The 27,878-nt window shown below is 35.8% G+C and overlaps 1 protein-coding gene across 1 annotated transcript; it reads right to left on the bottom strand.

Moving 5' to 3' along the window:
* Positions 1-1,254: 1,254 nt before the first annotated feature.
* Positions 1,255-26,520, bottom strand: LOC114387000 (protein CTR9 homolog). Its single transcript, XM_028347092.1, has 24 exons — positions 26,184-26,520; positions 25,323-25,389; positions 24,991-25,185; positions 23,105-23,205; positions 21,581-21,634; positions 20,704-20,820; positions 20,550-20,613; positions 20,229-20,443; positions 18,600-18,684; positions 17,848-17,948; positions 16,997-17,089; positions 16,351-16,419; positions 16,128-16,220; positions 15,771-16,034; positions 14,965-15,045; positions 14,719-14,877; positions 14,406-14,501; positions 13,894-13,995; positions 13,698-13,805; positions 13,369-13,593; positions 11,964-12,230; positions 11,789-11,860; positions 9,582-9,887; positions 1,255-1,680 (listed from the first exon to the last, which is right to left on the bottom strand). The coding sequence occupies exons 1-24, from the start codon at positions 26,322-26,324 to the stop codon at positions 1,489-1,491; spliced, it is 3,267 nt and encodes a 1,088-aa protein (XP_028202893.1). The 5' UTR covers positions 26,325-26,520; the 3' UTR covers positions 1,255-1,488.
* Positions 26,521-27,878: the final 1,358 nt, after the last annotated feature.

The following is a 27,878-nucleotide window of genomic DNA, read 5'->3' as shown; positions in this document are numbered from 1 at the left end:
CAAGCAGTATAATCAAGCATTCTTTAACAAGTTTCTTGAGACAACCAAATTTCACAATGATTGAAGGTAAACATGTTACTCTAAACTATCATTTGTTAAGTTCAAATACAATAAATGATAATAGGGTTATTTAATTTGTTTGTCCTTAGTTTAGGTAAGTTTTTGTTTTTGATCCCGCATAAAAGTTGACCAATCATTACTCATGATAGATTTATCCGACTTGAACATATATAAAACAAAGAATACTTGTGTTTTTTAGTTTTAATAAAAAGAGTCTACTCATAATTAAATTTCATTGATCACATTGCTATGTTTATTATTTTGATAATTTGATAATTACTTAATTTCAATTCATACTCAACCCCCCCCTCCCTTTTTTCTTTTTCTAGTTGAATAAAAAAAAGTGTACCGGTCCTGTAAATTTGATCACACTTACCACTTTAGTCAAGGAGGAAGATAAATTTTATTAGACTTATACCCATCAATTTCAAACAATCAAAATTCAAAATATCAACCCGATTTAACGAACTTGTTAATATCGTTGGACCTATAGTCAAGTTGTTTCGGACTCAAATTTGTCACACCTCATGATGTTCATATTATATAGACGTAATTATTCGAGTGATGTTATCTCATGCGATCATTGTTTTAAACAAATATTTTCTATATAATTTTTTATACAATCTCGTATTTTTATTTTATCTTGTATATTCTCAGAATAATTTGTTGGTTAATAAGTTGCAGTTTGAATCCAAACAAATAAATATACAATATGGATGGTTTATCCATTTTTTTTATATAGATATGCATTAAAAAAAACAATGTAATTTATCCTTCGTGATGTTTAAAAAAGGTTAGAGTTATTTGAAAAATAGTGAAACTGTTAAACTATTAACAGATAAAATGTAATTTATCCTAAAACAGTAATCTCATTTCTGAAATGATTTTGTATACATGTACTTCGTATTATTAAATCAAATAATTTTAAAAGTGTCATCCACAGTTAAACATGAATGAAAAGTCTAGTCAGTTCTAATATTGGCACTTAAATCCATCATCCCAGTAGCTACAAAAGCCCGTCCACGGGGAATAACAGATTCTCAGTATTTTTAGTGGATGTCCAAATTATTTGGGTAATTCTTTTTTATTTAATTTTTTTTTGCCGTATTCCGTATTACATTTTTAACTGTCGAAGCCTGAGGGGCAGATAATTTTGTTAAAATCCCCTAGTGTACTTTAGGGAAATCCATTTGATCAAAGGTCACTTACTCATGAATGGGCTACGAATGACATCTTACATTTGACATAATAAAGCTTTTCTTTGTTTCTCTTCTTTTTTTCTTTTTTTTTGCCACGAACGTACATACGGATTGGCTTTTCTAAATAAAACCTTTTTTTAAAATTTTTCAAGTATATATACATAAAATTTAAATAATGTTATCACTCTTACAAAATCACTTGGCGGATATTAAAGACTAACCTGTAGGGTCAATATTGTTTCTCCTCATCATTGCCATCATCTCCATTTGTCTTATCCCCATCCCTTATTTCTCCATCACTCAACTGCATATCAGCAGAGTTTTGTCTTACTGGACTTGACTGCCTTTGTAATAATGGTTCGTCATCATCAGATTCCGATAATGCTTGCCTTCGTCGGGCTATGCTTGAGGAAGGTGCAGCCTAAACAAGAAAAATAAGCAGGGAATTATTTCATCCAACCGAAAGGTAACCAAAAAAAATTGAAGTTTCAGAGATTGAATGCAAATCAAATTGAATTATTGGATGAAACAAAGAGGAAGATGGAAATAAAATTTGTTATCGATATTATAGTGAATAACTAAAAACAGCAACACAAGTTGAAATGATTCCTACATTGTGTTAGGAGAGAGGACCAAAGCCAACCACAGATTGGCCCAAAACCTTTCCTAATGTTACATAGGAGGAAGAAAGGCCAAAAGGTCCGGTAATAGAATGGTTAATTGTAGATAGGAGGAAGTCTAAACAGAATATAGTTAGCACAGTTAGAGAGAGAAAGGATAAATAAGCCTTTCAAGGTTGATTAGGGGTATTGAGTAGTTTACATTGTTGTGACAAGGAATCATCCTTGTGTGAAAAGAGATTGCTCCTTTGTAAACCCTTTGTAGTTCTTGTTGCAGTAATACAGAACCTATTATCTCTGTTCTAAAACTCTCTACTCTCTATTCTCTCCTACTTTCTGTTCTTCCCATCCTATTCAATAAAATTCTTTCTTTTCTTTGCCATTTCAATTCTTGATTCCTAACAATTGGTCCAACCGGCCATATCTTCGAGGGAGAGCCAGTGTTAGAGGTGGAGGAAGCACAAATTTGGCTAAGAAGGTGGAGCTGCCAGCGTTCACAAGGACAGACCCAATTGGTTGGATTGTTAGGGCTGAAAAATTCTCTAAGGTACAAGAAATTCCTTCATTCCATAAGCTGCAATATGCATTCATGAGCATGGAGGGTGCTGCGACACATTGGTTCTACATTTGGAGAAAAAAAACCCCAAATTCAGATTGGGGGTCATTTTCCACAACTTTGATCAAAAGATTTGGAGATCTCTATGGTAACCCACATAAAAAAAAAGGGAGATTTTTCCACAAAGTTCTTGAAAGAGAGGACCAACACTTCAAAGCTGAAACACAGGTTGCGCAAGATATTGAATGAAGTTGATTCCCGTGCCTCTCAACAAGGCAAAAATAGCATGGAGGGAAATGCATCAGAATGCAGTGATGCAAAGGCTAGTTCTTGGACAAGAAAGGTGGAACTACACAGATTTGACAGAAGCATAGAAGGGGGAACTGATTTAAAGGGTAGCAGTTTTGATTGTGACAGTGACCCATTGCAGTTCTTGAAATCAGAAAACAGAAGCAAAGAAGGTTCGGTAATCAAGTACCACACCCTTTGTCGTGGAGAAGAAACCAAAAATGATGAAGCAAAATTGGCAAGAGAAAAAAAGATTGAAAAGGTTATGGAGGAAGAAGTCGATCCATCGATAAAGAGAGAGAAGCACAAGGAAAATAAAGTGACGAATATGAGCTGCGAAGATAATTCTTGATAAACCAATAACAGATTTGATCAAGAAGTCGAAACTGATGATGCAACCAAGCCTCATTGTTTTCAAGATTCAGATTTCCATAAAAAAGATTGTTATGATGAAACAAAAATCATTCATGAAGGTGGTTGGAACATCAATGGTGCTGGAACCTTAGAATGTCAACTTGTTAGGTGAGCCTTTAGCATTAAATTTTGTAGTGTCTATGTATGACAGCTCAAAAATGGAGCCAAGGCAGAAGGGAGGTACAGAGACAGTCATGATGATTCAAGTAATATGAAGTCCACCCTCATCCCCACCACCATCAAAGCCATCAGACTTGAGTTTGCATGAAGTGGCCAGCGGGTTCACAGTTGATCCCCCATGGAGGGACACCAAAGTGGCACATCTTGTTAGTGTAAATGATTCAGTTCTGAAGGATGAGAAAGAGGAAGGGGAAGTTTTGGAATTCTACCAAGTATGCTCAACTTTTTACATAATGGGTTAGGCCCAAATGGGTTGTAGAAATGGAATTCATAAATAAGGAGCAGAAAATTGGATAATATGCCAACCAAACTCATTCTGGGATTTAATTGGCAGATCTCAAGCCTTTGGCAGGAAAGCACCACAATGCTATCATAAAAGGCAGATGAAGATCATGGTGATGAAGATGAGGCAAGGGATCCAGCTTCCACAATTCCAACCAGAAACTTGTAGTTTAAACTGGATGGCAGGATTTATATCGCTAAACTTGGATGCAGGTGTAGCTAATGACATGATTATAGAGAAGGGGTGGAAAGAGATTGTTGCATCACCCATGGAGGTCAAGATTAATCAGAATTTGCTTTCATCCCTACCTCCACCAGAGCCACCAAACTCAACCCGCGTGCAAGGTAGTGGGTCATTCCCAGCTGAGCTACAATGAATGCAATTGTCTTCCAGCAATCGGGGAAAACTTGAGGAAGTGTCATTTCAGTGTGTAATTCCAGTTTTCAAATTCCAACCTTGAAGACAAGGTTTTTTTTTTCCTCAGCAAAAGTAAGTATATATATATATATATATATATATATATATATATATATATATATATATATATATATATATATAAGTACCAGAGGTACTAAAGATACATTGTGGTTATGTAGAAAAATGGTCCCTAAAGGCAGACTTGGATCAGTCTGGAAAGGGACCAGATCTACATAGGAACATCAGAAATATACTACCTAGAGTCTATAGACCCTATCAGCTACCCTCTGCTGTTCACAAAGCCCTCTCTTAAGTTGCTCAACCATTGATTAAAATGTATTGCAAAATCTTTCTCCATAAATCTTAGCCAAGTCCAGAGTAAGAATACTGCATCATCCATCAACTTACTTCCATTGAAAGCCTCATTTGAGAACACTATCTTGTTCCTTTGCTGCCAAATAGTCCATGTTAATGCTACCCACCAACACTTCCACCTATTGATCCTAATCCCTGCATCCAGCCCATTCCCATGTTGCAGAAAATGATGTCTCGGATCTTGCGGGAAGGCACCCGAGATATTTACCCAAGACAAAGATTCCCACCATAGAGGTGCAATTTTATTACAGCTGAAGAACAGATGGCCTGCATCCTCCTCCATGTTCCTGCAGAATGGGCAAAGCAGGTCATTGACCTGTACATGTCTTCTTCGCAGGTTTACTTTGGTTGGCAGCCGGTCTCTAATTAATCTCCATGCAAAAAATGATGATTTGGTTGGGATCTTTAATTTCCATAGAGCGTCAAAAACTCCATCTAGGTTCTCATCCGTTGATTCCCCCATCAGTATATTATATGCGCTTTGTGTTGAGTATTGACCATTTGGGTCAGCTTTCCACACCCAACTATCTCCTCTATGTGGCTGTATTTGAATCCGTGCTATATCAGCCAAGAAACCTTCAGCCATGTCGACTTCATTATCAAACAAGGGTCTCCTCCATGTGAGACTCCATTCCCAGCCTGCATCTGTATGACTGCCCAGCTGCTGAATGAGGTGCTTTTGCTGACAGGAAATGCGATACAGCCTAGGATATTTTATCATTAAAGATACTTCACCAGTCCAACAATCCTCCCAGAATCTGGCTTTATCTCCACATCCTACTCTCCAAGCTGTTTCATTTTGAAAGGTAGTGCCCTGTTCCACCAAATAGAATCATTACTGCCTCTTGTTCCTTCAGCCAAGCATCTCCAGCCACCATATTTAGACTCCAGTATCCTTGTCCATAATTCCCCATGATGCTGAAAAAGATCCCATCTCCATTTACTAAGCAATGCTATGTTAAAAGTCTTGATGTCCTTGATGCCTAGGCCCCCCTTGTCTTTTGGAAGACGCATTATATCCCATTTAATCCACGCAATCTTCTTATGTTTGAGTCCACCTCCCCATAGAAATCTGCATTGAATGCTAACAAGCTTATCCAACACTGAATTGGGAATCCTGAAAAATGAAAAGAAAAAGATAGGAATGGATGTTAGGACTGATTGTATAAGGGTCACTCTCCCCCCGAAAGAGATGTGTCTTTGTTTCCACTTTGCTAGCTTTCTCTCACATTTGGTAATAATAGGATCCCACAACTCACACCGCCTAGGGTTTGTCCCAATTGGTATACCCAAATAAATGAATGGTAAGGACAACAAACTGCAGTTCATGTATGTTGCAACTTCCTTCTTCCAGTGATCCGGTTTCCCAATTGCCCCAAAACAACTCTTCGCAAAATTAATTTTGAGGCTTGATACAAGTTCAAAGCTCCTCAGAATGGCTTTGGTTGCCTTAACATTTTCCATTGTTGCCTCACCGAAGAATATAGTGTCATCGGCATATTGTAAGATGTTGACTTCTACATTGTTTTTCCCCACTGAGAATCCACGGAATATATTCTTGTCAACAGCTTCTCTCATCAAACCGATTAGAGCTTCAACAACAATATTAAACAATAGGGACGCTAGTGGATCTCCTTGCCTGAGTCCTCTTTGTGGGATGAATTCAGCTGAGGGGCTTCCATTCACCAAAACTGAAACAGATGCAGATTTGAGGCATCCCTCAATCCATTGTATCCACTTAGGACAAAAGCTCAGTCTCCGTAACATGTAAAAAAAAAAATTCTAAGAGACAGAATCATAAGCCTTTTCATAATCTACTATGAACACCATGCATGGCTTTTGACATCTCTTTGCTTCCTCCACCGCTTCATTGGCTATGACTACGCTGTGCAGCAAGTGTCTGCCACCTATAAACGCAGATTGCCTTTCATCTATAATGTCTGGCATGACCTTTTTCAACCTTTTCGCTAGCAACTTGGCCACAATCTTATACATACAGCCTATAAGTGAAATAGGTTTGTACTGGTTAAGATTCTGTGGGTTAGCCACCTTAGGGATTAAGGCAATGAAAGATGCATTGAAAACCCTTTGGGAAGATACCGTTGACATAAAATTCATCCAAGAAACGAGTAACATCAGGTTTTAAAAACTGCCAAAACTCCTTGATGAACTTGAAATTTTGTCCATCAGAGCCTGGGCTTTTCTCGCTTCCACAGTCCCATATAGCCCTCCTTATTTCATCCTCTTGGAATCGCCCCACTAACATGTCGTTTTGTTGCTATGGAATCCGACTCCATCCAGGTCTGGTCTGCAATGCTCTAGTTCTTGAAATCTTTGCAAGAAAAACACCCGAACTGCCTCTTTGACTCTTGTCAGTTCCTCTACCCAGGCACCATCAATCATCATTCCTTTAACTGCATTATTTCTATGGTTCAAACTCATCAGCAAATGGAAATAATGTTAATTGCAGTCCCCTTCTCTAATCCATCTTGATCTGGCCTTCTGTCTTAATACCGACTCATGTGATTGGGCAGCTAACCACAAATCTTCCTGTAATCTTTTCCGAGTCATCAGTTCTTGGGGGGATAGGTGTCTATCACTTGTAAGTTCTTCCAGTTTGTTTAAATCATCCTCAATGTTTTGAAACTTCTTGAGTGTGTCACCAAATTGTTCCTTATTCCATATCTTTAGCCTCTCCTTGAGACATTTTATCTTCTCTTTAAGTACATATCCCCCCATCCCCTCTGGTGATTGCTTGTCCAGCATTCCTGAACATTTTCCTTGAATGACTTGTCTTTAATCCAGCAATCAAGGATCCTGAAAGGTTTGGGTCCCCAGTCAACATGTTTAGATCCGAGTAGAATGGGGCAGTGGTCCGAGAAGTTCCTCTGCAGAGTGAATTGTGTGCTTCCAGGCCATTTAGTGAGCCAAGTAAATTTTCTCCCCACACATGGTATCTCTTCTACTTCCAAATCCGCAATCCAATTGAAGTCGCTGACATTCTTATCAATCACCCCCCTCTGACAAACACCTATTTATGATGGGTTTCTAATACTGTTGAAATCTCCCAATATGCATCAGAGCCCTCTATGACTTAAGTTTTTCAGCTGTCTAATAGAATCCCATAAAAGTCTCTTGTTGGTGATGTCACATGGTGAATAAATGTTGAGTATGTGAACTTTCTGAGCCTCCTGTATCCACACCCCTTCCAACAATATAAAACCCCTACCACTAACCCTCCTTTCCATTTTGAATGCTTTCTCGCTCCATAGACATAGGAGTCCCCCTGCTGTATTTGATGCAAGGTACATTTCCCAGCTGACTTCTGGGTCCCCCCAAAGTGCTTGGCATATTGCCTTCTCAATTTGTTCCTTCTTAATCTTCTGTATACATAGCAGATCTATTTGGTGTTTCTTAATCATTCTCCTAATTGCTGTCCATTTCACCCCCTCCCTAACCCTCTCACATTGTAAGACAGAATATTCATGGGATAATATTCCTATTTCCCAATCTCTCTGCCTCTGTCCTGTCTCTTTTCTCCATGACCCTTATTCTGTCAATAACTTCGTCGTGCTCTGCCCCAGTTGTGACCCCCAATTCTTTTGCCATGTTCCATTGATATGTTGCCTCTTTGTGCTGGTCTATGTTGACTCCATTACTGGTTGATGTTGCCTCCCCATTTTCAATTTGCTTTTCATTTTGCACTGTTGCTGCTTCTGCGAAAGTGTTATTGTCATTGTTGTCTATTATTTCTTTCTCCAGGTCCTCATAGTGTGTTGTTGGTTGTTTAAGCTTTGTGATGAAGTTACACCAGGCCTCATGTCGTGTGCACAAACCTGGGCCACCTCCTTTTTGCACCCCCTGCTTCTCGAATACACCAGCCAAGCACCTGTTTTTTTCTTTTTATTACTTAATGGGCTGGGCCCAATCTGTTTTGGTGTTTCAGCACTGGTACTATTAGTAATGCCCACTAAATTTGGGAAACCCCCTCTGTCCACAGCTGGGTCACGTGCTTGGTTTACTTTTACCATGTTTGACTCTGCCATGTCATCATCTTCAACACTTCCTTTTTTATGAAAGGTTTGTGCCGTTAAGGTCATTTCTTCGAGCCAGTCGCCTAGCTTGTTCTGGGCCCTACATGGTCCATCATCATGAGAGCTATTCTCTGCCACCACCATGGACCGCGCGGCTTGTTCTACCCCATATCCATGCAAGTACTCTGACCTGCGTGCTTGCTGAGTGTGGCACTATGCCCACTGTTTGCGGTCACTACCCAGTGGTTTCTCGCTATCATTTGGACCGATGGGTAGCGGCATGTACCCCTGGGTCGAGAGGCCACCATTCGAGTTGCCGGTAGGCCTCCTCGGCGTGGCTTCCTTTCCCGACGCGTCGTCCACCTTCAATGCCGGAGTTCCGATGTCGCTGCCATCGGAATCAATTTCCTCCGAAGACCCAAGGCCACTCCCGAATCTGCAATTGTATTTGACAGCGCTGTTTCCATTTTCTTCCACTATGTGGACTTCGAATAGCTCCCTTCCGATGTGCACGTTCACTGTACGTTGGATTATGGGCCTCCACGGGGTTCTGATGAGTACCCTTTCCCTATCCAACCTCCGAAGCTCTTCAACATCATCGTCCACCTCCACCAAGTCCCCAATCGTTGCCACAATCTTCTGGAGTTGCTCCAAGGTTGATTGTAAGGAGGGGTGTATTGTTAGGATATAAGGAGAATGAAAAGTTAGTTAAGATAGTTAGTTTGTTAATGAGTTAGTTAGTTAGTTGGAGGATTTTATTAGATATAAATAGAGGAAGAAGGATAGGAGAGAAGGAGATCTGTTCATTTGTAGATTGAGCATTAGCTCTTTGTGAAAGGAGAAATCCTTTGTGAAGGAAAAACCCTTGGAGGAGAGTTTTCTCTCCTATTTTCTATTCTTTTCTTACTAGTCAATAAAATCCTTTCTTTTCTTTCTCATTTCAATTCTTGGTTCCTAACAATTTCACATTGTTATTGGATTCTACTGTCATGAGCTTTCAATAAATTGGTTTAACCAACAACCAACTCACTTGATAATGCTACAGTTAGACATTTACCCCAAATTCAAACAGATGTTCTATAACCAATTAGTCCATCGCAAGATGGAGAAAAATAAGTTTTCAAAATTCATAATTCCAATTAAATAATAACTTACTGTTTCCTCATCTGCATCAGAATCTTCAAGCCCAGCCGCTGCAAGAAGACCCTGAGCATTTTCCTCAGCATCATCATTCATCTGAGTTTGGGGCTCCTCTCTGTAGTTTATATCAGCTTCTTCATCCTCCATTCCCTGTTCATCCATCAAATCATCTTCTGGTTCCTCTGCGTCATAGCGCAATTTAGAGTGCTTATCCTTTTTTCTCCGTTTTCCACCTTTTTTTCTCTTCTTCTCACCAGTCCCTCCCTCTTCATCGTCTGATCTTTCTCTCCGTTTTGAAAGACTGCTGCTCTTCCATTGCTCCTAGAAATGCAAATTGGAAGTTTAGGGTAGGGGGCGTTTGACATGTAGAACATTTTTTATTTGAAAAAAATATTTCAGAAGAATCATGTTTCTAGGCAATCTTACAGATGTATTTTGTATGCTTAAAAGATTCCTGGCAAATGTTATCATGAATATGGCTTAAACTTTCCTACCTTCATGAGAAACTTGGATTCTCACCCCTTCCCATGGGAATGTTTTGTTGGAAAGTGGAAACATATGATTAAAAGAAAAATCCTGGAAATGCTTTTTAAATAATTCATTCCTAGTAAACTTAAAAATAAATCCCCTTACACTACCTTTAGAGTTTCTGAAGCACGTTCTTATTTTTGGCTAAATCTTACCTTAGTCACCTAACACCTTTACTACCATGAAGTCATGATGGCATTCACAAAGGCCCATTCAAATACAATAAAAATTCCATTTGGAACGGTAAATTCATCTACAAGCACAGCACTGTAAATATGTAAATGTAATGTTAACACAGCAGTAGAATTGAATTCAGGCTATTGTTTACAGCCAAGAGTAAGGATACTAAATTGCAATTCAAATCATGAATCATTATGCTGATTTTTGAATGATGAATTGAAAATTGTATTGAATTATAAGATTCAGAGACACAATGAATAACTTGAAGTGATTTACGGTACTAATGTCACAACAAAATCAAGTGTCATAAATGAGTGTAAAACCTCAATTTCATAAGTATGAAAACAATAGAAAGGAACAGCTAAATAGAGTGCATAGAATGAGTGAGTGACAATATGAAACCCCTGTTTCAGAATAATGAAATCAGATAGGATGCATTCGATGGTGCTTCTTGGGTTCCTTCTTAGTATTTAACAATTTAAACCTATTTGACTTTTCAATTTCTTAGATGAGAAATGGAGAAGTAAAAAAAAATAAAAATATTGAATCGCTAAATCATGTAATTCACATCAATGACATGGAATCACATCGATTCATCATTGTATATCACGATTTAAAATCATTTGCAATTCATCAAATATGAAAAAAAAGGTTAGCCGAAATATATGGATGCCTAAGACTCTAAACTATGGCCACAGGCATGAAATAAACCTTCAATAAAAAGACAAGCAATTGGGAAATTTAGAGTCTATTTCTGTTTGTTTGATATTATTTTACAAAAATAAAAAGCATTTTGTTTACAAAAAATTACTTTCAGTTATTGAGTTGCTTGGATAAGAAAAAGATTTAAAAATAAAAAAATCAGACTATAAAAAAAAAAATCTGTTTTCTGCTCTTAGAAGCTGTTAAGAAAGACTTTTCAAAATAATCTACTTTGATAGATGAGGGAGAAAGTAGTTAGCAAGACAGACCAGTTTTTTAGATGAAATATCCTTATTGAATTTTCAAAATAAAAACAAGTATTATTGACCTTTCTTGAGAAATGATTTGTGAGGTCCTTTATTGTAATTTTCAAAGGAAAAAAAGTATTTTTTGTTACATTTAAAAATCTCAAACCACTTTTAAAATTAAAAGAGCTTTTTATAATTTTAACCAAATACAAAATCGCTTCTACTTTGCATAAAATCTCTAGAAAAATACTTTTCTACACAATCTTAAAATCACCTTTTAGGCACATAGTTTAGTTACCACAAGAACTATCAGTTTGACTCTTATGACTTCTTTTTACTCTGCTTGTAACTGGTGATTAACCAGTTTCCGTACCAGAATTTTTTTTAAAGAGAGAACACTTTTGTAAAATAAGAGATTTTTCATCTCTTTCTCTTTGTAATCCAAATAGTAGAAAAGTAAAAGAAAAATTCTTAACCAAGACCAATCCTGCAAGGGCAAAGCAAAAAACATATCCTAACCGTAAGTAGCTTTCTTCTCTTGAAAGAATACCTAGGAATCCTTACCTTAACACGCCTAAAATGTTCCTCCTGTTGTTGCACACGCTTTAGCTCGTCTTCTTGTTTTCTCCTTTCCATCTATTTCAAATTAAAATGAAAGGAAAGTAATTTATATAGAGAAAACATGTACATCTCAACCAGCAGGCATGTAGTAGATACTGAGCAATTAAAAACAGCACACCTGAAATTTCCTTTGCTCTTCAGCCTTTCGCCGGGCTTCCTCAGCCAATGCAACCTGACGAGCAAGTTCTTGTCTTTGCCGTACTTGCTGCTCTTCATGCTCAGCTGCTTCAAGATGAACTTTTGCAGCCGAAAGTAAGTGGTTGCAGTATCCAACATGAGTGTCAATTTTCTTCTCATCAAACCCGTGAATATGTAGATTGGAAGCAGCAGACAACTGACTAAATACACGAACAGCATTTTGAAGCTCAGCAACAGTTGCTCTTACCTAACATTAAGAAGCCAATATCAATCACAATGCAAAGCATCAAACTAGACCCTGCTTTAGTGTGATTATCTATCAAGAATAAAAGGTTAGTAAGGGAATCACTTGGAATAAAATCTCTAAAAAGGAGAACCGTCCAGCAGAAAACAAACCCCAATTACTTGACAGCTTAAGCTATCCTTGCACAAAAGCTAGACCTCTCTTAAAAGTTAGACCCTGATGAACTCAAATTATTACCTTGATCCATAAACTAATATTATTTAAAGGACAATGTTAACAAGTGTCCTTGGTATATTGGTTAACAAAAGTAAAGGTGTTAAGTGGAAAGAAAAACTTTTATTACATTGAAAACACGTAATGTTTCTTCACTATGTACTTTTACGGCACTCGGTAGTATCCCTTACTAAGAGAACATGTCCTAGAATAAAAAAGTTAAGATATCAATAACAAACATTCAACATTCCAACTCCATAGCAAAGCAAATTAAAGTAATAAAGTGAAGATATCACTCAATACTTGACCCAATTATATTATACTAAGCATTTAAAATAGCAATAACAGATATTTAGTAGTTTACCGAAACAGAACAAAATAATAGTGAAAACAGAATTATCTTCACATACTCTAATTATAAATATAAAAAAAAAGTTCATAAACCCAATATATATTGAACATAGGCAATCCAACTGAAGTACCCAACAAAAATCAGCTAAAATTTTACAGAGGCCAAATTCAGGTTAAATCCAGACTTATAAATTCAGCTAATAAAATCTAGAGTATAATTAAAATGACACAAGTACCATACGACATGGATAAGGGAAATTCTAAAAAATTCAAGGCACAATACAAGCTAGACATGTTAACATGGCTTTAAAAAGAAAACATAATTTACGACCTGGATATTTATAGAGACATTGATCATACATCATTAATACACAACCACATCAGTGGATAATAATAGCAATTTATTAAAAGGAAAAACTGTTGATCATAACAAAAAACCATTTATGAACATATTAAGAGAACCATGCTATAGTTGAAGTTGAAGGTGAAAGTAGACATCCTACTGCCATTTATGACCATCTTTAATAATAAATCTCAACAAATCTAGTAAGATATATTCATCGAATAAAAAAGAAACCTCATCTGCAGTCCTCTTTGCTTTTTGTAGTGTTGATGCTGAAAACTTTTGCATTGCAACCCCTGCATCAAACCTTAAGGTATAGTTTGAGGGTGCCAAATGTATGGCCCTCAGTAGAGTTTTTATACAGTCTTGCCACTGTTCAGCCTCGTAATGTGTACGAGCTAAATATAGAAGTATTTGAGAGTCTGTGTTATGATAAAACTTCCGCAAGCAGTTTTGATACTGCATAATAAGAAAGGTCATCAGCATATGATTGTGGTAATATAGACTTGAGTAGGAACTCAAAAGCAAATAAGGGATGCAATGTAAAAATAGCATAAGCTCACCATTTTCACAGCCAAAGTAAAATTCCCCTGAGCAAAATAAACATGTGCCAGATTTATCCAAACATCAGGCATCTGGACAAAAACACTACCACTGGCAGCTTCTTGAACCTGTCAAAATTAATAAAAGTAAGGAATTCCAATGGATAAAAGTTTAAGCCCACTGCATTCCAAAGTTAAGCTGACATGTGACAGTAACCTGTGTAAAGATATCCTTTGACACATCAAAATGGCCCTTTTCTGCTAAGACTACCGCAGCACCATTGGCAGCATATAAATTAGAAGAATGCTGAATCAGAACCTACAGATGTTTGAAAATAAAAGGGATACATATCAAATAATATAATCCCATTATTAGGACAATATTTTAATTATGCAAGTAAAGAATAGGAAAAAGCACAGACAATGCACAACTCTGCAGCTGAAATTTAGTTACAATTATGAAGAATGGAGGCAGCATGGATTAAACTCCTGACCACCTATTCATAGAAGCTATAATACCATATCAAGGACCAAGTCAACCTGGTGCTTAAGCTGTTCCCAAATGACTTTAGTTGATTTTATTTCTAATTTTCAAGTGAATGAAATGCTATGATTAATGGAGATATTGTAAGCAGATATATAACTACAGACCAAGAGTTGAGAAGTAACAACAAAAATGCAAAAATAGCTTTCATTCTCATAGACAGAAAGAAAGATGAAAAGACCTACTCTGGTACAAAGTTCTTTGGCCTTTTCCAAATGAGTAGCTTCTAGCTTTGGATTTCTCTTCTCATTGCGAACTGCTGCAAAGTAATTCCAGTTTCCCTATTCAATTCACAGCCAGGGTATCAAATGAATTATCAAAGTAATGCAATTAAGAGGACATTATCACTATGAAGCTACAGGTGGGATGAACACTAGTAGAATAGCAACAGGCGATGTTCTTTCCATTGATATTATAAAAATTGCTGCAGGAACAGGATTACAGGTGTTTTGGGAGCAAAAATAATAAAGTGAATTATGCACTAAAGAGCAGACATACCAGAGAAAGAGTAGCATATGAGTCCTTGCCATCAGTTGCATCACTAGCTGTGCGGAGAGTTTCTTTTGCCTTTACCCAATCATCATTTTTCAACTCCAACTCACCAAGCATAGATAATGCATTGGGACACTTGTTATTCACCTTCAAGGCATCATTAACCTACAGAAAGGAGTGTCAAATAGTAAATCTATATAATATATAATTTATAAATAAGAAAAGCAAGAAGGCCATAGGGATAACAGTAACCAGTTCAATGCTTAACAGAATGTTGTTCCGAGCTTTTGCAATTGCAGCTAGCCTCAGATATGCATCAATATAGTCTGGATACTGGAGAGAAAAGATAATAAAATTGAAAGAAATATATAAGCCAAATGTTAATCACGTCCTATGTAATAAAATAGTCATCAAATAAAGTTATCCAGTTAAACTTTTGCACAATAGAAGCACTCTGTAATTGAGCTATACATCATAATCATGGTGTACTGCAACAATAAAGGCATTACCAGATTTTTTCAGTGTGAGTAAGAAATAACAAACATTATTTATTCAAAAAGGAAAAATTCAATTCAAGTTAGCATGGAAGCAAAAGCAAAGAAGCTAGCTGCAAATCTGATTGAGGATGATGGAGGGAAATATATATAAATTAATATTTGATGATGGTTGACCAAAAAATAAAAAAGCAATGTTTTGAGACAAATAAAATTTTAATTCAGTTATTTGCAGCCCTAATAATGATTTAAGATTTCTGTTCAATCCCAAAACAAAATTAAGTGAAAAGTACCATAAGCACTATGCACATGGGGAGGTCACTGAATGGTTTCGAACACCCTTACCATGTTACAATTGTTAAATGACATTAGATTGCTTTATTACACATTCAACATTTTTAACTGAAATAAATTCTCAAACATTGGTTAAAATTGTTGTTGTGAAGTTACCAATATATCATAAGCAAGACTGTGGAGACACATTGGTTAATCTTGTGAGTCTATTCATTCATACATAATTACATATACATCTTGATGCACAAGATGCTACACTCATATACATACCTTGAACAAGATAAGGCGATAGAATATGCTTGCAGTTCCAGAATCATATAACTGCTCAAGTAACCTAGCCAAGTTAAATAGTACAGTGACTTTATCCCAAGGTACTTCCACATGGTGACCATTGCTTTCAAGGTCACGAAATAATTGCATGTCCTTGAATTGAAGAGTAGAAGTAGCAGCATCAATGGAAGACTTATTTTCCTCGTTGATGAAAGATAGCCAAACACCATCACCTAGTGCCTCCTTAAATGTTTGTCGAGCAAGCTGAAAATTTGAAGAAAATAGAGCTTAGCAGTAAGTGTGCAGGGGAAGGAGCCATAACATGAGCTTTGCTTCATTTTAAACAGGAGTACAAACCTCAAATTCCCCCCTTTCAAACTGAAGCACGCCAATATTATTGAGTAATTCAATTGGTACTTCTTGACCTCCCTTCTTAAATAGAGTATGAGCCTGTACCAGATTACAATATCTAGATTATAACAGATTATGGAACTTCAAAAATGAAGTCTTTCATTAAATTTCACAAAGATAACATTTCCAAACCACAAAAGAACAGCATAAGATAAGCTTAGTCCCTTACAGTTTTGAATGCATCCAGTGCAGCTCCTGTGTCAGAAAGAATTAACAATTCTCCCAGCTCAAGAAACGCCTGTAATACAGCGAAAAAATTTATCAGAGTCTATCCTAGATCAATTAATGGGCCACCCACCATATTATCCATGCACCAAGCCCAAAAGTGTTGGGCATGAGGGAGTGTGTTGGAAAAACCCAAGTCCCACATTGGCTAGCGATAAGGCCAATATAGAGTATATAAAGCAATGTTGGACAAATCTTGTATACTATAAAAAGGTTCAGTTTGACCAAGCAAGTCAGCAACTGAATCAGTGGATTCAGTTTTTATTAACTAATAAATCTTCCCAAAAATCCAAACAAATCATCCGAAGAATCCTAACAATTAATCCCTAGCAAACTTCTGCAAAAATATATCTATTTTCATAAAGAAAAATAAAATTTTAAAACTCACTAACTCAAATAAAGGCATAATAAATACCAGCTTGAAACCTAATAACAGTTTTCATTGTAAAACAAGGATTTAATAAGCAATCAAACAAGTGTTGCAAGACATGATACAATACATGGAATACTATTATCAATAATCCAAAATATATCTTTGCAAAGGGTGTTGTTCAATAAATTTAAAAATAAAAAGTACCAGAAGCTTTCACCTGGGCATCACGGGGATCAATCTTTGTGGCTTTCCTAATAAAGTCCTGGCCCTTGTCAGTTTGACCAAGTTGAACATATATATGCCCAAGTGCCTATAAGGAAACAATATATTAATACAACAATAGGGGAGAAGGAAGAAATAACATCTAGTAACAGAAAAAAGCAGAGATAATCCAGTTGTTCTAAAAGCTTTTGCTTCATACACAAACTTAATCAACAATTTCCTTTACTAAGACATCTGTACTCAAATCTACAATATTTTGTACATTGGTTACCCTAAATTTTGGTGTTTTTCAGTAATTTTCGTTAAAAATTTGGGGAAATAAAAAAACAAAATTTCTGTTAAAAAATTTCAATTAAGGAATAATTAACAACCTAACTGGTTAATGATGTTCAAAGAATGATTAATAAGTACATGAGTAACCATTTATTCCTGGTCCTGGTGTAAGAATGTTAAGTATTTACAGTTAGAAACAGATCACTCCTCCTCAACTAATAACCATGAATTCCTTTTTATAATTTTTCCCAAACAAATTTGAAGGAATCAATTAGTGTTGGGCCTGTTAGCACACATAAATATATAGATGATCGTGAAATTTGTAGTCACTGAAGTTGAACAATGCATGATTTGAAAGATTGTTCTACATGTTATGGAATCTAAATTCTAAATCAATTTCTCCAAACAGAAAGGTATGTTCTAAACTGATATTTTCCAATCTTGCACCTTACATTATGGCATACTTAGGTAGTTAAATGACTCTTTCATTGCCATAAAAGCATTCAGACCCTAAAAGGATGATTGATATAAATAAGGGGAAAAATCAAGATTCTTATGATTTTAAGCACTTACTTTCAATGTCTCACAATTATCTGGGTACACTTCCAAGACCTTTTCAAAGTTTGAGAGTGCACTTTTAAAATCTCCCAACTTTATCTGCACTTGTCCCAAACCTGGAAACATTTTAAAAATTGAAACAGTGAATTAGGTGAGCAAAATGTCTTTAAGAGTGTGTTTGAAACAATGTTGTCAAAATCAAGTTTCACATGGGATTGGGATGGAGGTGAAAGATAGTACAATGTAGGAATCTAACAAAAATCGATTCAACTAAAAATGCAAAATTATACTTAAAACATATACAAATTCTTAGAAAATAACAGATAATGAAAATAGCCTCTAAATCACGTCAGTAAACAAAAGTGGAAAAATCATAAGCATAACATCCAATACTACTCATAAGTCATAATTATTCGCATCAGGTCTTCAAAAGTCATAACACAACTAAAACACAGTAGAAAATAGTCCAATAGAATCAAGAATAATATATTTATTCACATGCTACATTTTCATATTACTGAAACATGGCCATAGACCTAATCATATCACAAAACCAATAACCAAAACATGATTGCATGTTTAATTAACACATTAAACATCAGCTATTACTGTGTCAAAATAGGCAGGTATAGCATCTGCTGTTACATAGAAGCAATGAAGATTTTTACAGCAATAGTTTCATAGCTAATAAAACACTAATCCTTTTGCACGTATATAACAAAGTTGCAGAAATGGTAAAGAGTTTCAGATATTATGTAGCAACTGACCATAATAAGGAAACACAAATTCATGGGGTTTGTTTACTTCCTTGACAGATGCCATGTAATACACCCCAGCTTTGTCATAGTCTCCCTATGATGAGGATAAAAAAATAGTGCCATCAGCAATATTACAGCTTGAAAGCTGGAATTGGAATGCCAAGAAAAAAAACAAGTGACTTATGAACATTTTCAGAATCATCCTTAGTACACTAGATATTCAAGAGGATTGTAGAAAACACAAGCAAGAAAAGATAAGTAATTGTTTGAAAAGGAAAAGAATATATGAATCTATAGCAATTTATTAGTTATTTAAAGTAAGTAAATAAATCCATAAAATTAGAGAATTCCATTGAAATATGGGATAGACAATGAAGATATATAAATCAATTTGACCAATGTGCTAAACAATATCTTGCTGCTAGGGCATTTTATGTTCCAGTAGGATCATCATAACACTTATTGGGAAAAACCCAAATCTTATATCGGCTAGAGATAGTGTCAAGATAGAGTATATAAGTGAGGAGCAACCCTCACCCTATGAGCTAGCTTTTCGAGTTAAGCCCAAACCCACATTCAAAGATGGTATCAGAGCCTATCCTAGATCAACTAATGGGCCACCCACCATATTATCCACGCACCAAGCCCAAAAGTGTTGGGCGTGAGGGGGTGTATTAGAAAAAATCCAAGTCTCATATCGGCTAGAGATAGTGTGAAGACAGAGTATATAAGTGAAGGGCAACCCTCATCCTATGAGCTAGCTTTTGGGGTCGAGTTAGGCCTAAACCCACATTCTAAGAACATTGATGCATCTATTTTGCAAAAGAGCATAATAAAAGTTCAATGGAAGGTGGATGCTATTAAATGTCTATCACACTAGATACAGAGAGACTTTTTATGGATGTCACAACATTGGCAGATAAGTGAACAAAGTACATAAGATTTTGAATAGAAATCAATAGGCAAAAGAGATTCTTTTAGCTACCAGTTCTTATTTGTGATGCTTATTATCCTTGAAGACTGACAATGGTCTGCTTCCATACTAAGTTATTTCTCAAGGATTGGTGAATGGTCATGCTATGGATAGAATACTAGAATATGTAGAATGGAAGAAGGTTTAAATTCGTAATATTATTGAATTAAAAGATAACCAAAGAAATTACAATTTCTCCTACACTACCAGAGCCAAGGCTCCCCTTAGAGAGCACTCAGCCAAACAACCATAATACTCCTCAACATGATTCCCACCTAGACCCTACTCCCCCCTATGTCCGACCAAACTAACTCAGCTACATCAGCAAATCCACATGATAGAAAGCATTTCCTCACTGCCTAGTCCCCCTTCTAGAATTCTAGAATATACCTTCCATATGGGTTGGCTTACGTGGACCTGAGCCTAAAAGTTGATCCCCAACAAAACCCTTTACATCATCCAGCCTAAGGCTTATATCAAGTACAGACCAATAGTGTTATGAGTGAAAATATACATGCACATAGAACTGATAGAAGACTAGAGCATCACTTCATCTTGGAACTCAAACATCCCTTCAACCTCTGATAGAGTTCAACCAACCACACATACCCAGTAAACTTTCAGAACAATGTTGTCAATGGAAAATGTAAAAACAAGCTTCCAACCTTGCTATGGTATGAGCGTGCTAAATTGTAGTAAGAGTGAGACTTTGTTGGGCCATGATTAGTAACGGCCAATGCAGTTTCAGTCAGTTGCTCTACTAAAAAATGTTGTCCAGTGAAGAAGAAATGATTTGCAAGATAATTCAGAGCCATTGCACAGTATGGGTATATCTCAAATGCCCTCTGCATTTTTACCATTCCCGTCCTGATTCCAGTAGCTGAAAGATGTTATACAGTATCAGAATTAGTCCACTAGATGAGAAGCTAATAGTAATTAATATGTATGAAGTGCATAAAAAAATAATAAAGGAAGAAAAAGAAAACCTTCATTAGTACGCAAATCCATTATTGCAAGGGCAATGAGAGACTCAACATTTTCTGGATCTAGCTGAAAAGAATAAAATCATGAAGCATCAGACATCAGAGCCAGCAAAATATCTCAATGGTTGAACCAGTAGTTATTAAGAGATCCACTTGCCTGTAAAACACGCTCAAATGCCTGTTGAGCTTTCTCAAATTGACCTAATTTGTAGCGACATAGACCTATGCCAAGTCTCACAGCTGCTGGGCAATTGGGATACACTTGCAATACTCTCTTCAGGTTTGCAAATCAAAAACAAAGGTGGTATTAAGATGTGTTCAAGGCACGGCAGAACTGTCACAATTTAAGTAATGAGCCAGGCATAATAACAATTTTAGGTTTCTATAACCTTTATTGCTTTCACAAGTTCTATATTTTTACATAGCTTGAAGAATCAGCTGTCAAAATAAAATATTTACCCACTAAATTTAATATCATCCATATAATCTGTTGGCATTATATCTTAAATGCGACAAGTTGCAACGATCACAAGATTAATCCCCAATCCATTCGAATTTGGGCATGAATGTCGTTCAAATTATATGTTGAGAGAATGATTTCAGGGAAATTAAATCCTATCAAAGTGTGTGCAACACTGATCTAGTTTCAAATGGTTATCATTTGAACTTGAATAAATAAAAAAGGAGTTTTGAATATTATTTTTCTGAATAACAATTGTACAAAGGAAGTTACATTGTATTGACATAAACTAAGAATTATAACTATTTGTACACAATAGAGCTAAATTTTACTAAGAAAATCTGCCCTAATAAAAGGAAATAAAGAAACAAATTTGTTACACTTACAAAGGAAAGGAAAATAAAAGGAATAATCTGTTCTAAAATAGTACAATCTATAGTAATAGTCTAGCATTTTTATGTAAATCCTCAATGACAATATGGATATGTGAATGCATATAGATAACTTTGGACATATGTGAACCGTCAATCATCCATCACTTCTCACCAGCAAAGAATATGGCTATACTACCAACCTTATACAACTCAAGTGAATCAGAAAATCGGCCGCGGTTGAACTCAACACATGCCTGTAAATATTTAGTAAGGATATTATGAGAAATGCAGTACATATATGATGAAAATGAAACTAAATGACACCTCAAACTGGCTCCAGATTTTAGTATTCACATTCTGGAAACAAACAGAATAACAGATAAACAGTAGATGAAAACATGTGCTTTTCAAAATGAGTAAAAATGCAGCAGATGTAGATTCCTAGCATATAGTGACCAACAAACAGAGATATTTACTCAATAGTTTGCATCACTGTAATAAGAATACGAAAATGCATTGAGATTTGACACAACCCAGCACAATTGACCCTAAAATTAGAATTATTGGGCAAATTACCAACAAGAATTATTAGAAAATATATTTCCTGTTCATTCATGAGTAAACATTTTACACTTATTCCAAGATTCCTGCTCTTTGTAATTTTACCAGAAACAATTGCTACCCTGATGAATTGCAATTATGTCGGAGGAAAAAGAAAAGACAGAACTACGAGAAATTCAAAATTGCATCAGCTCAAACAAGCCCTCCCCCCCCCTAGAGAAATCATGGAAAGCCATAAATAAAGACAAATCTCATAACCACTACATTATGATAAAAACGAAAGAATAAAAAGTTCTACCAAGATGAAGACAAGGATGAAAATTGGAAAATTAACAATGGAAAAAGGAAAAAAAAATAGGTCAAAAGATCTTTACAACCACACTCTGTATGTTCGTCAAAAAATCTCTCAGAAACTTAACCCTGTAAGGGTGTGTTTGGGAGTTGGTTTAGTTAGTTTTGACTATCTTGGGTTAGATCTAACTATAAATATCCCCTACACCACAATTGTTATTTCGTTCATTGAATAATAGGAAATCACTCAATTCATTTCTCACAAAATCTCTAACCTGAATAACTCCTTATTCCATCAAATGCCTCCTAACATTGATAAGTGCAAAGAATGTTCAATGCATCAAGTCAAAATCTACTAGTCCCAAAAACATTAAAAAATAATAAAATATTAAAGTCTATCGGGCTACATCACAACTGATGGATGTTCTATGATTACTTCAACAATAAAAGTAATCTATCCTTCTAAACATGGTTAACGAAAAAAGTGTGAACACTCTTCAAGCAATCAACTCATGGCAATTGGGAATAATAGTTTAATGTCAATTTCTAATGGGCAAGTTCCAAAGATGTCATTGGCACTTGGGAGATTAAACAAAGGAATAAAAAGCGAAAATCCTTTGGCATTTGATTTCTTTTCATCTCAAATTGACCCACTCCTTGTCGCAGATCACCCTGACGTATATAAAGAGATTATAACATGCATTCAATGTTGAGTCTGTTTAATCACAGAACTTTTTTGTTCAAATAAAAAATAGTTGATTGAAGAGAAACCAACTTGTAACCATCTCACAACTCTTAAAATTATGTGTTGAAATCACAAATGCTGAAATCTTTTATGAGAAAACATAAACTTAATATATCTACTGTAAAACCTGGCCCAAAAGAGCAGGAACATTATCATGGTCTCCATCTAACACAATCTTAAATGCAGCAGACGCCTGTTCTACTTCACCCTTTGCTAGCAAAAGCTGACCTGTAAGAAGTAACCACACATTAATTTTTTTAAGTATCTTCAATGAATGATGCATTCTTCTGATGACATACGACAAACATGAGGTTTAGAAATCTAGCAAATAGTAACTTGTAAGATATTATCAAGATATAAGGTAATAACTATACCATCATGCACAAATACAACATGTTAGATTACATTTATCTTTAGATTATATTGTATGTATTATTACATAGAAACTTATGATTCTGATTGATATGTAATTATCTAATAATCAGTAATTGATTAATATGTAATCAACATTGATCCTATTTGCTCATTATAAATAAAGATGAGATGTGGTCATCTAAGGCACACAATATTACACAGTGCACATTGTTATATGGTATCAGGGCAGAGGTTCTTCTTGAGAGAGGAATTATGAGAACCCGTGATCCACCGAGGACCTTTCTACTTGTCTCCCGTCTTTTCCGGTGACTGTTTCCGCATTCCAGTGGGCTTTTCTGATCACTGTCCCTCTTTCCCGCGATTTTTCTCCTTTTCTGGAAGCCGCCGCCAAAGCTCCGGCAACCTTTCCATCCGGTGACCCCATCACCAGCATAGCCGTCCACCGATCTATACGATCGCAATGATGACGACCTCATCGAAGCTTCGATGCTCTCTCACACGCCCTTCCTTTGCACGCCAGACAGCATTTGAGCCCAACTGTTCCGGGGCGTGGCAGCGCATCCAGCCATATTTCCAGCCTCCATTTCCAGTGCCAGGCTCCCTGAAGTGAGGCACACAATGCCCAGTCAGTTTCAGGCCATCTTTTGCCAGGCATTATTTTCGGCACTTTGTTTTAATCACGTTTCTTGTTTCTGTTTTCATTTATCATGGCTTCTGCTGGTTCTTCCCCTCTTTGCGGTGAACAGTATTGCACTGCTGCTCTGCCCTCTTTTGGCAGGCTTCCCGACACCTTTTCGTCAGAGCTCACCTTCAACCACTATTGCCTATCGCCGAAGACCATCAAGTCATCCACGTGCACAGCCAACTCAAAACACCACCGCACGCGGCCCCACGCAGGGCCTGGCACATTAAGTCCATGCACATGACGTGTCTCCAGCAAACTACCTTTATCAGGTTGACTACATTTGTAACAAGATTGATTCATATGACATATATGCTCAAGCTTGAGGGGGAGTGTTAGATTACATTTATCTTTACACTATCTTGTATTTATTATTACATACAAACTTATGATTCTGATTGATGTGTAGTTACCTAATAATCAGTGATTGATTGATATGTTTTTTTTTTTATCAGCATTGATTGATATGTAATAAATACTGATTCTGATTTCTCCATTATAAATAAAGATGAGATGTGGTCATCTAAGACACCCAACACTACACAGTTAAACATTGTTATATAACAAAATAATCCCTGAATTTATCTCAAACACCAAACATGTTTCAGCAGCAAAGCAAAAATATAGATGCTTCTAAATAGTCGATATGCCGAAAATATACACAACCTAATGATTTACAAGACCATATGATGAGATATAAAACATAATCTAGTGAACTCCTTTCAAAATATCAAGAAGAAAAGTCCAAATTCTAAAAATTTGAGTTTTATGAATCAACCACAAAAGGGATATTGGATATTTTGCTAGGATGTCTATAGGCTACCTAAAGTCATTGCTATAACCCAATCCTAGATAACTCTAACAAGTAATCAGGTGTCCTTTTCATTGTTGTGAAATTACTGACCACAATCTAGTTTCAATTAGACATACTTCAGAAAAACATAAGCAAAAGTCACCTTTCCCAACCCAAGTGGAGGGCTCGTGCATGTCAATCCTAGATGCTTTATTGTAATACTGTGTTGCCAAAATGAAATGCTCCTCCTTTTCTCTTTGTTTTGTCTCTATTTTTCCAAGGTAGCTGTAGTAAGCTCCAAGGGCATTTAAGATAGCAATCCTCTCATATCTGACATCAGCATAATACTCATCAATTTCTGCAAAATGCATTGAAAACGATCGGGCACAGTTAAACTTACTATACTTAATAACCAATATCAATCAATAAGGTTAATAGATCAAACCCATATGCAAGTGAATAGAATATGTACCAATATCTATGAAGAAAGTATACCTGGACTGGATCCTTCCTCCAAAATCTGGCGATATTGATCAATTTTTCCCTGCTTGAAGTACTCCCTCTGAACATAAATGATATTAGAAGTTCGGTGGAGTTCAATTATTATCAAAGCAAAGAAAACAAAAACAGATATTATGCAATCTGTGCATTTAAATGGGGAATGCAATATGTCTGTATAAAAAATACACTGATATCCAATCATAAATGAGTAACAGTGTGTTTGGGTTACCGTTTTTCCAAACGTAACCAGCATTTTTTTAAAAGCAACAAGTGTGTTGCTTCTGTGTTGGTGTCTTGGAACACATGTAACGGATGGTGAAACAGTTTACAAACACACACTAAATAGTATATGCACTAATGGTTTTTACAGTGTCAATCAATCAGAAATCATCATGTGTGTAAGTTTGTTGACTTTCACAATAACTACTTTCCAAGTCATACCAGCTTGGTTAACAATGTATTTTTTATTTTTATTTTGCACTGGGTGCATAGAAATTAAACTCATCACGGATTTTCCATATAATTGCAAACAGGCATCAGAAAAACCACTAGATGATTAACGGAAGCAAGCATGCTCAAAAGAGTGAATAACTGGACGCGAATCAACAAAGCAAAAACCAATCACCAACTATCATTAAACTTTTTATCGTGTTACAGCATGCACAGAGAGAGCATAAGCAAAACTGAAGAATCACAGCAGTTTTTTTTTTAGCCGTAGGAATCGAACACAGGTAACCTGCTCAACCAACTAGGCTAGACGCCCCTCGCTAGAATCCCACGCAGTTGCAACTAGATAATCGAAACTCGAGCATGTTTATTATTCACGAAACTAGTAATTGAAAGCGCGAAACGAACCGCAATGATGAGCCAGAGATCGAGAGGGGCTTGTTCGGCCTTGAGGATGTCGAGGATGTCGGAGGCGTCCCTCGGAAGCTGGTCGAGAGCAACCCTAACCTCCTCCTCCGAATTCTGCACCGGTATGTAAACGGACGCCATTGATTTCGCAACAAGGATTCAAATCAATTGTGGAGTGTGGAACCCTAACGGTCTTAGATTTCTTGGGTTGGTGATAGAGAGAACACCATCACACTCGAGAAGAGAATGCGGAAGAAACCCCTCTTTGCCTCTGAACTCTCAGTAGTACCTTTTTCTTTTAGGTACGAACGAAGTGACGAGAGCTGGATTCGAACAGATATTCAAATTGAGGAATTTCATTTTAATTTTCAGGAGAAATTATTGTATACTTTGGGAGAATATTATTGGATTAATCAGGTAAATCATATTTTTAATTTAGATAACTAGTTAATTAATAAGGTGTCATATGTTAAATGGATTTAGGAGGTCTTTGGAATTAAGATTTTAAAAAACTCTTTCAGAATAAAAAAAAATCTTGTAAATTTTAAAAAAATTTATAAAAATATAATTATTTTTAAGATTTTTTTTGAAAGACTTTTTGATTGAGATTTTATGGCTTGGATTTTAATGAATTTATAACACAAATTTATAAGATTTGAAAGTATTTTATCAATTTATAAGATTTGAAACAATATCATCAAATTTTAGAAAACATTCAAAATTACAAGAGTCTATTAAAAAGAAAACAAATTAAATGATAAATTTTAGTAAAATCAATGCAATATTTTTTAAGTTTTAATAGCTAATTGGTTCTAATATTGTGTCCTCTAGTACAATATTTCTCTATATATCTAAAATTATAGTAATCCTTCATGCATTAACATCTTTACGTTCATGTTCCTCTTGAGCTTGAATAGTAGGTTTAACTTTATAGTATTAGTAGTAATGTAGTAATGAAATTGAGGAATTGTCTGTTGGACTCAATTGGAAATTTAGTGAAGAAAATTATGAATTTCTGTAATGTTTATATTGCCTTCAACAAAGAAAGAATAAAATATCCAAATTATGTAAACCAAAATACTTTGGGCTCATGTGATTTTTTTTCCGGTGGATTATATGATTGGCTGCTAGAGAATCTAATGGCATATAGTGGAAATAAACTTTGATTTTATAATGTCCGGGTCTGGTGTTGTTGTGAGATTGGTGAAGATTTTGTGTAAAAAGATTTATTTATATGGGCTATTTCTTTTGGAGTTTTTGTAGGCAAAGGTTTTCATTGTAAAGTTATGGGATAGGCTTGGTTATGCTGGGAAATGAATTTCATTCCCAACATATCATAAGATTCCTTTTCTTGAAAATTCATACTTTTCCAAACCTAGAAAGTTAAAGGAATTTTAGGATTTTTTTTTTGATAAATATTTTTATGCAAATGTCTTCAGGTTGATCTATACCATACTCTAGTCTTGTAAAATGATATTCACTAACTAATAGTCCTCCTGGTGCTACATCATAGGCACATTGGAAACGTAGATAATTATAACCATATACATATAATTCTTTTCTATAACTCAATGTCTCTCTCTCACGGTGTAAAAGAATGGTATTGTTGGTACCCGGATCATCAATGTGTTTCTATTTGCCTACCAAAAAAGTCATTGTTGTCAATGTTTTACATGGGAAGACTTGAATTCCCAA

The sequence above is a fragment of the Glycine soja genome, chromosome 15, assembly GCF_004193775.1.
Source record: "Glycine soja cultivar W05 chromosome 15, ASM419377v2, whole genome shotgun sequence".
Classification (NCBI taxonomy): domain Eukaryota; kingdom Viridiplantae; phylum Streptophyta; class Magnoliopsida; order Fabales; family Fabaceae; genus Glycine; species Glycine soja.
The sequence above is the reverse complement of the archived record's forward strand: the minus strand, read 5'-3'. Positions and strand labels throughout refer to the sequence as shown.

What these genes read in the sequence shown, in the direction of transcription:
- LOC114387000 (XM_028347092.1), bottom strand. Translation starts at nt 26,324, where the DNA reads ATGGCGTCCGTTTACATACCGGTGCAGAATTCGGAGGAGGAGGTTAGG. An exon ending in ATTTGTGTTTCCTTATTATG is followed by an intron (nt 17,949 to 18,599) that starts GTCAGTTGCTAC and finishes AAATGTTTCCAG; the next exon opens with GTTTGGGACAAGTGCAGATA. An exon ending in TTCTGTTAAGCATTGAACTG is followed by an intron (nt 14,878 to 14,964) that starts GTTACTGTTATC and finishes TCCTTTCTGTAG; the next exon opens with GTTAATGATGCCTTGAAGGT.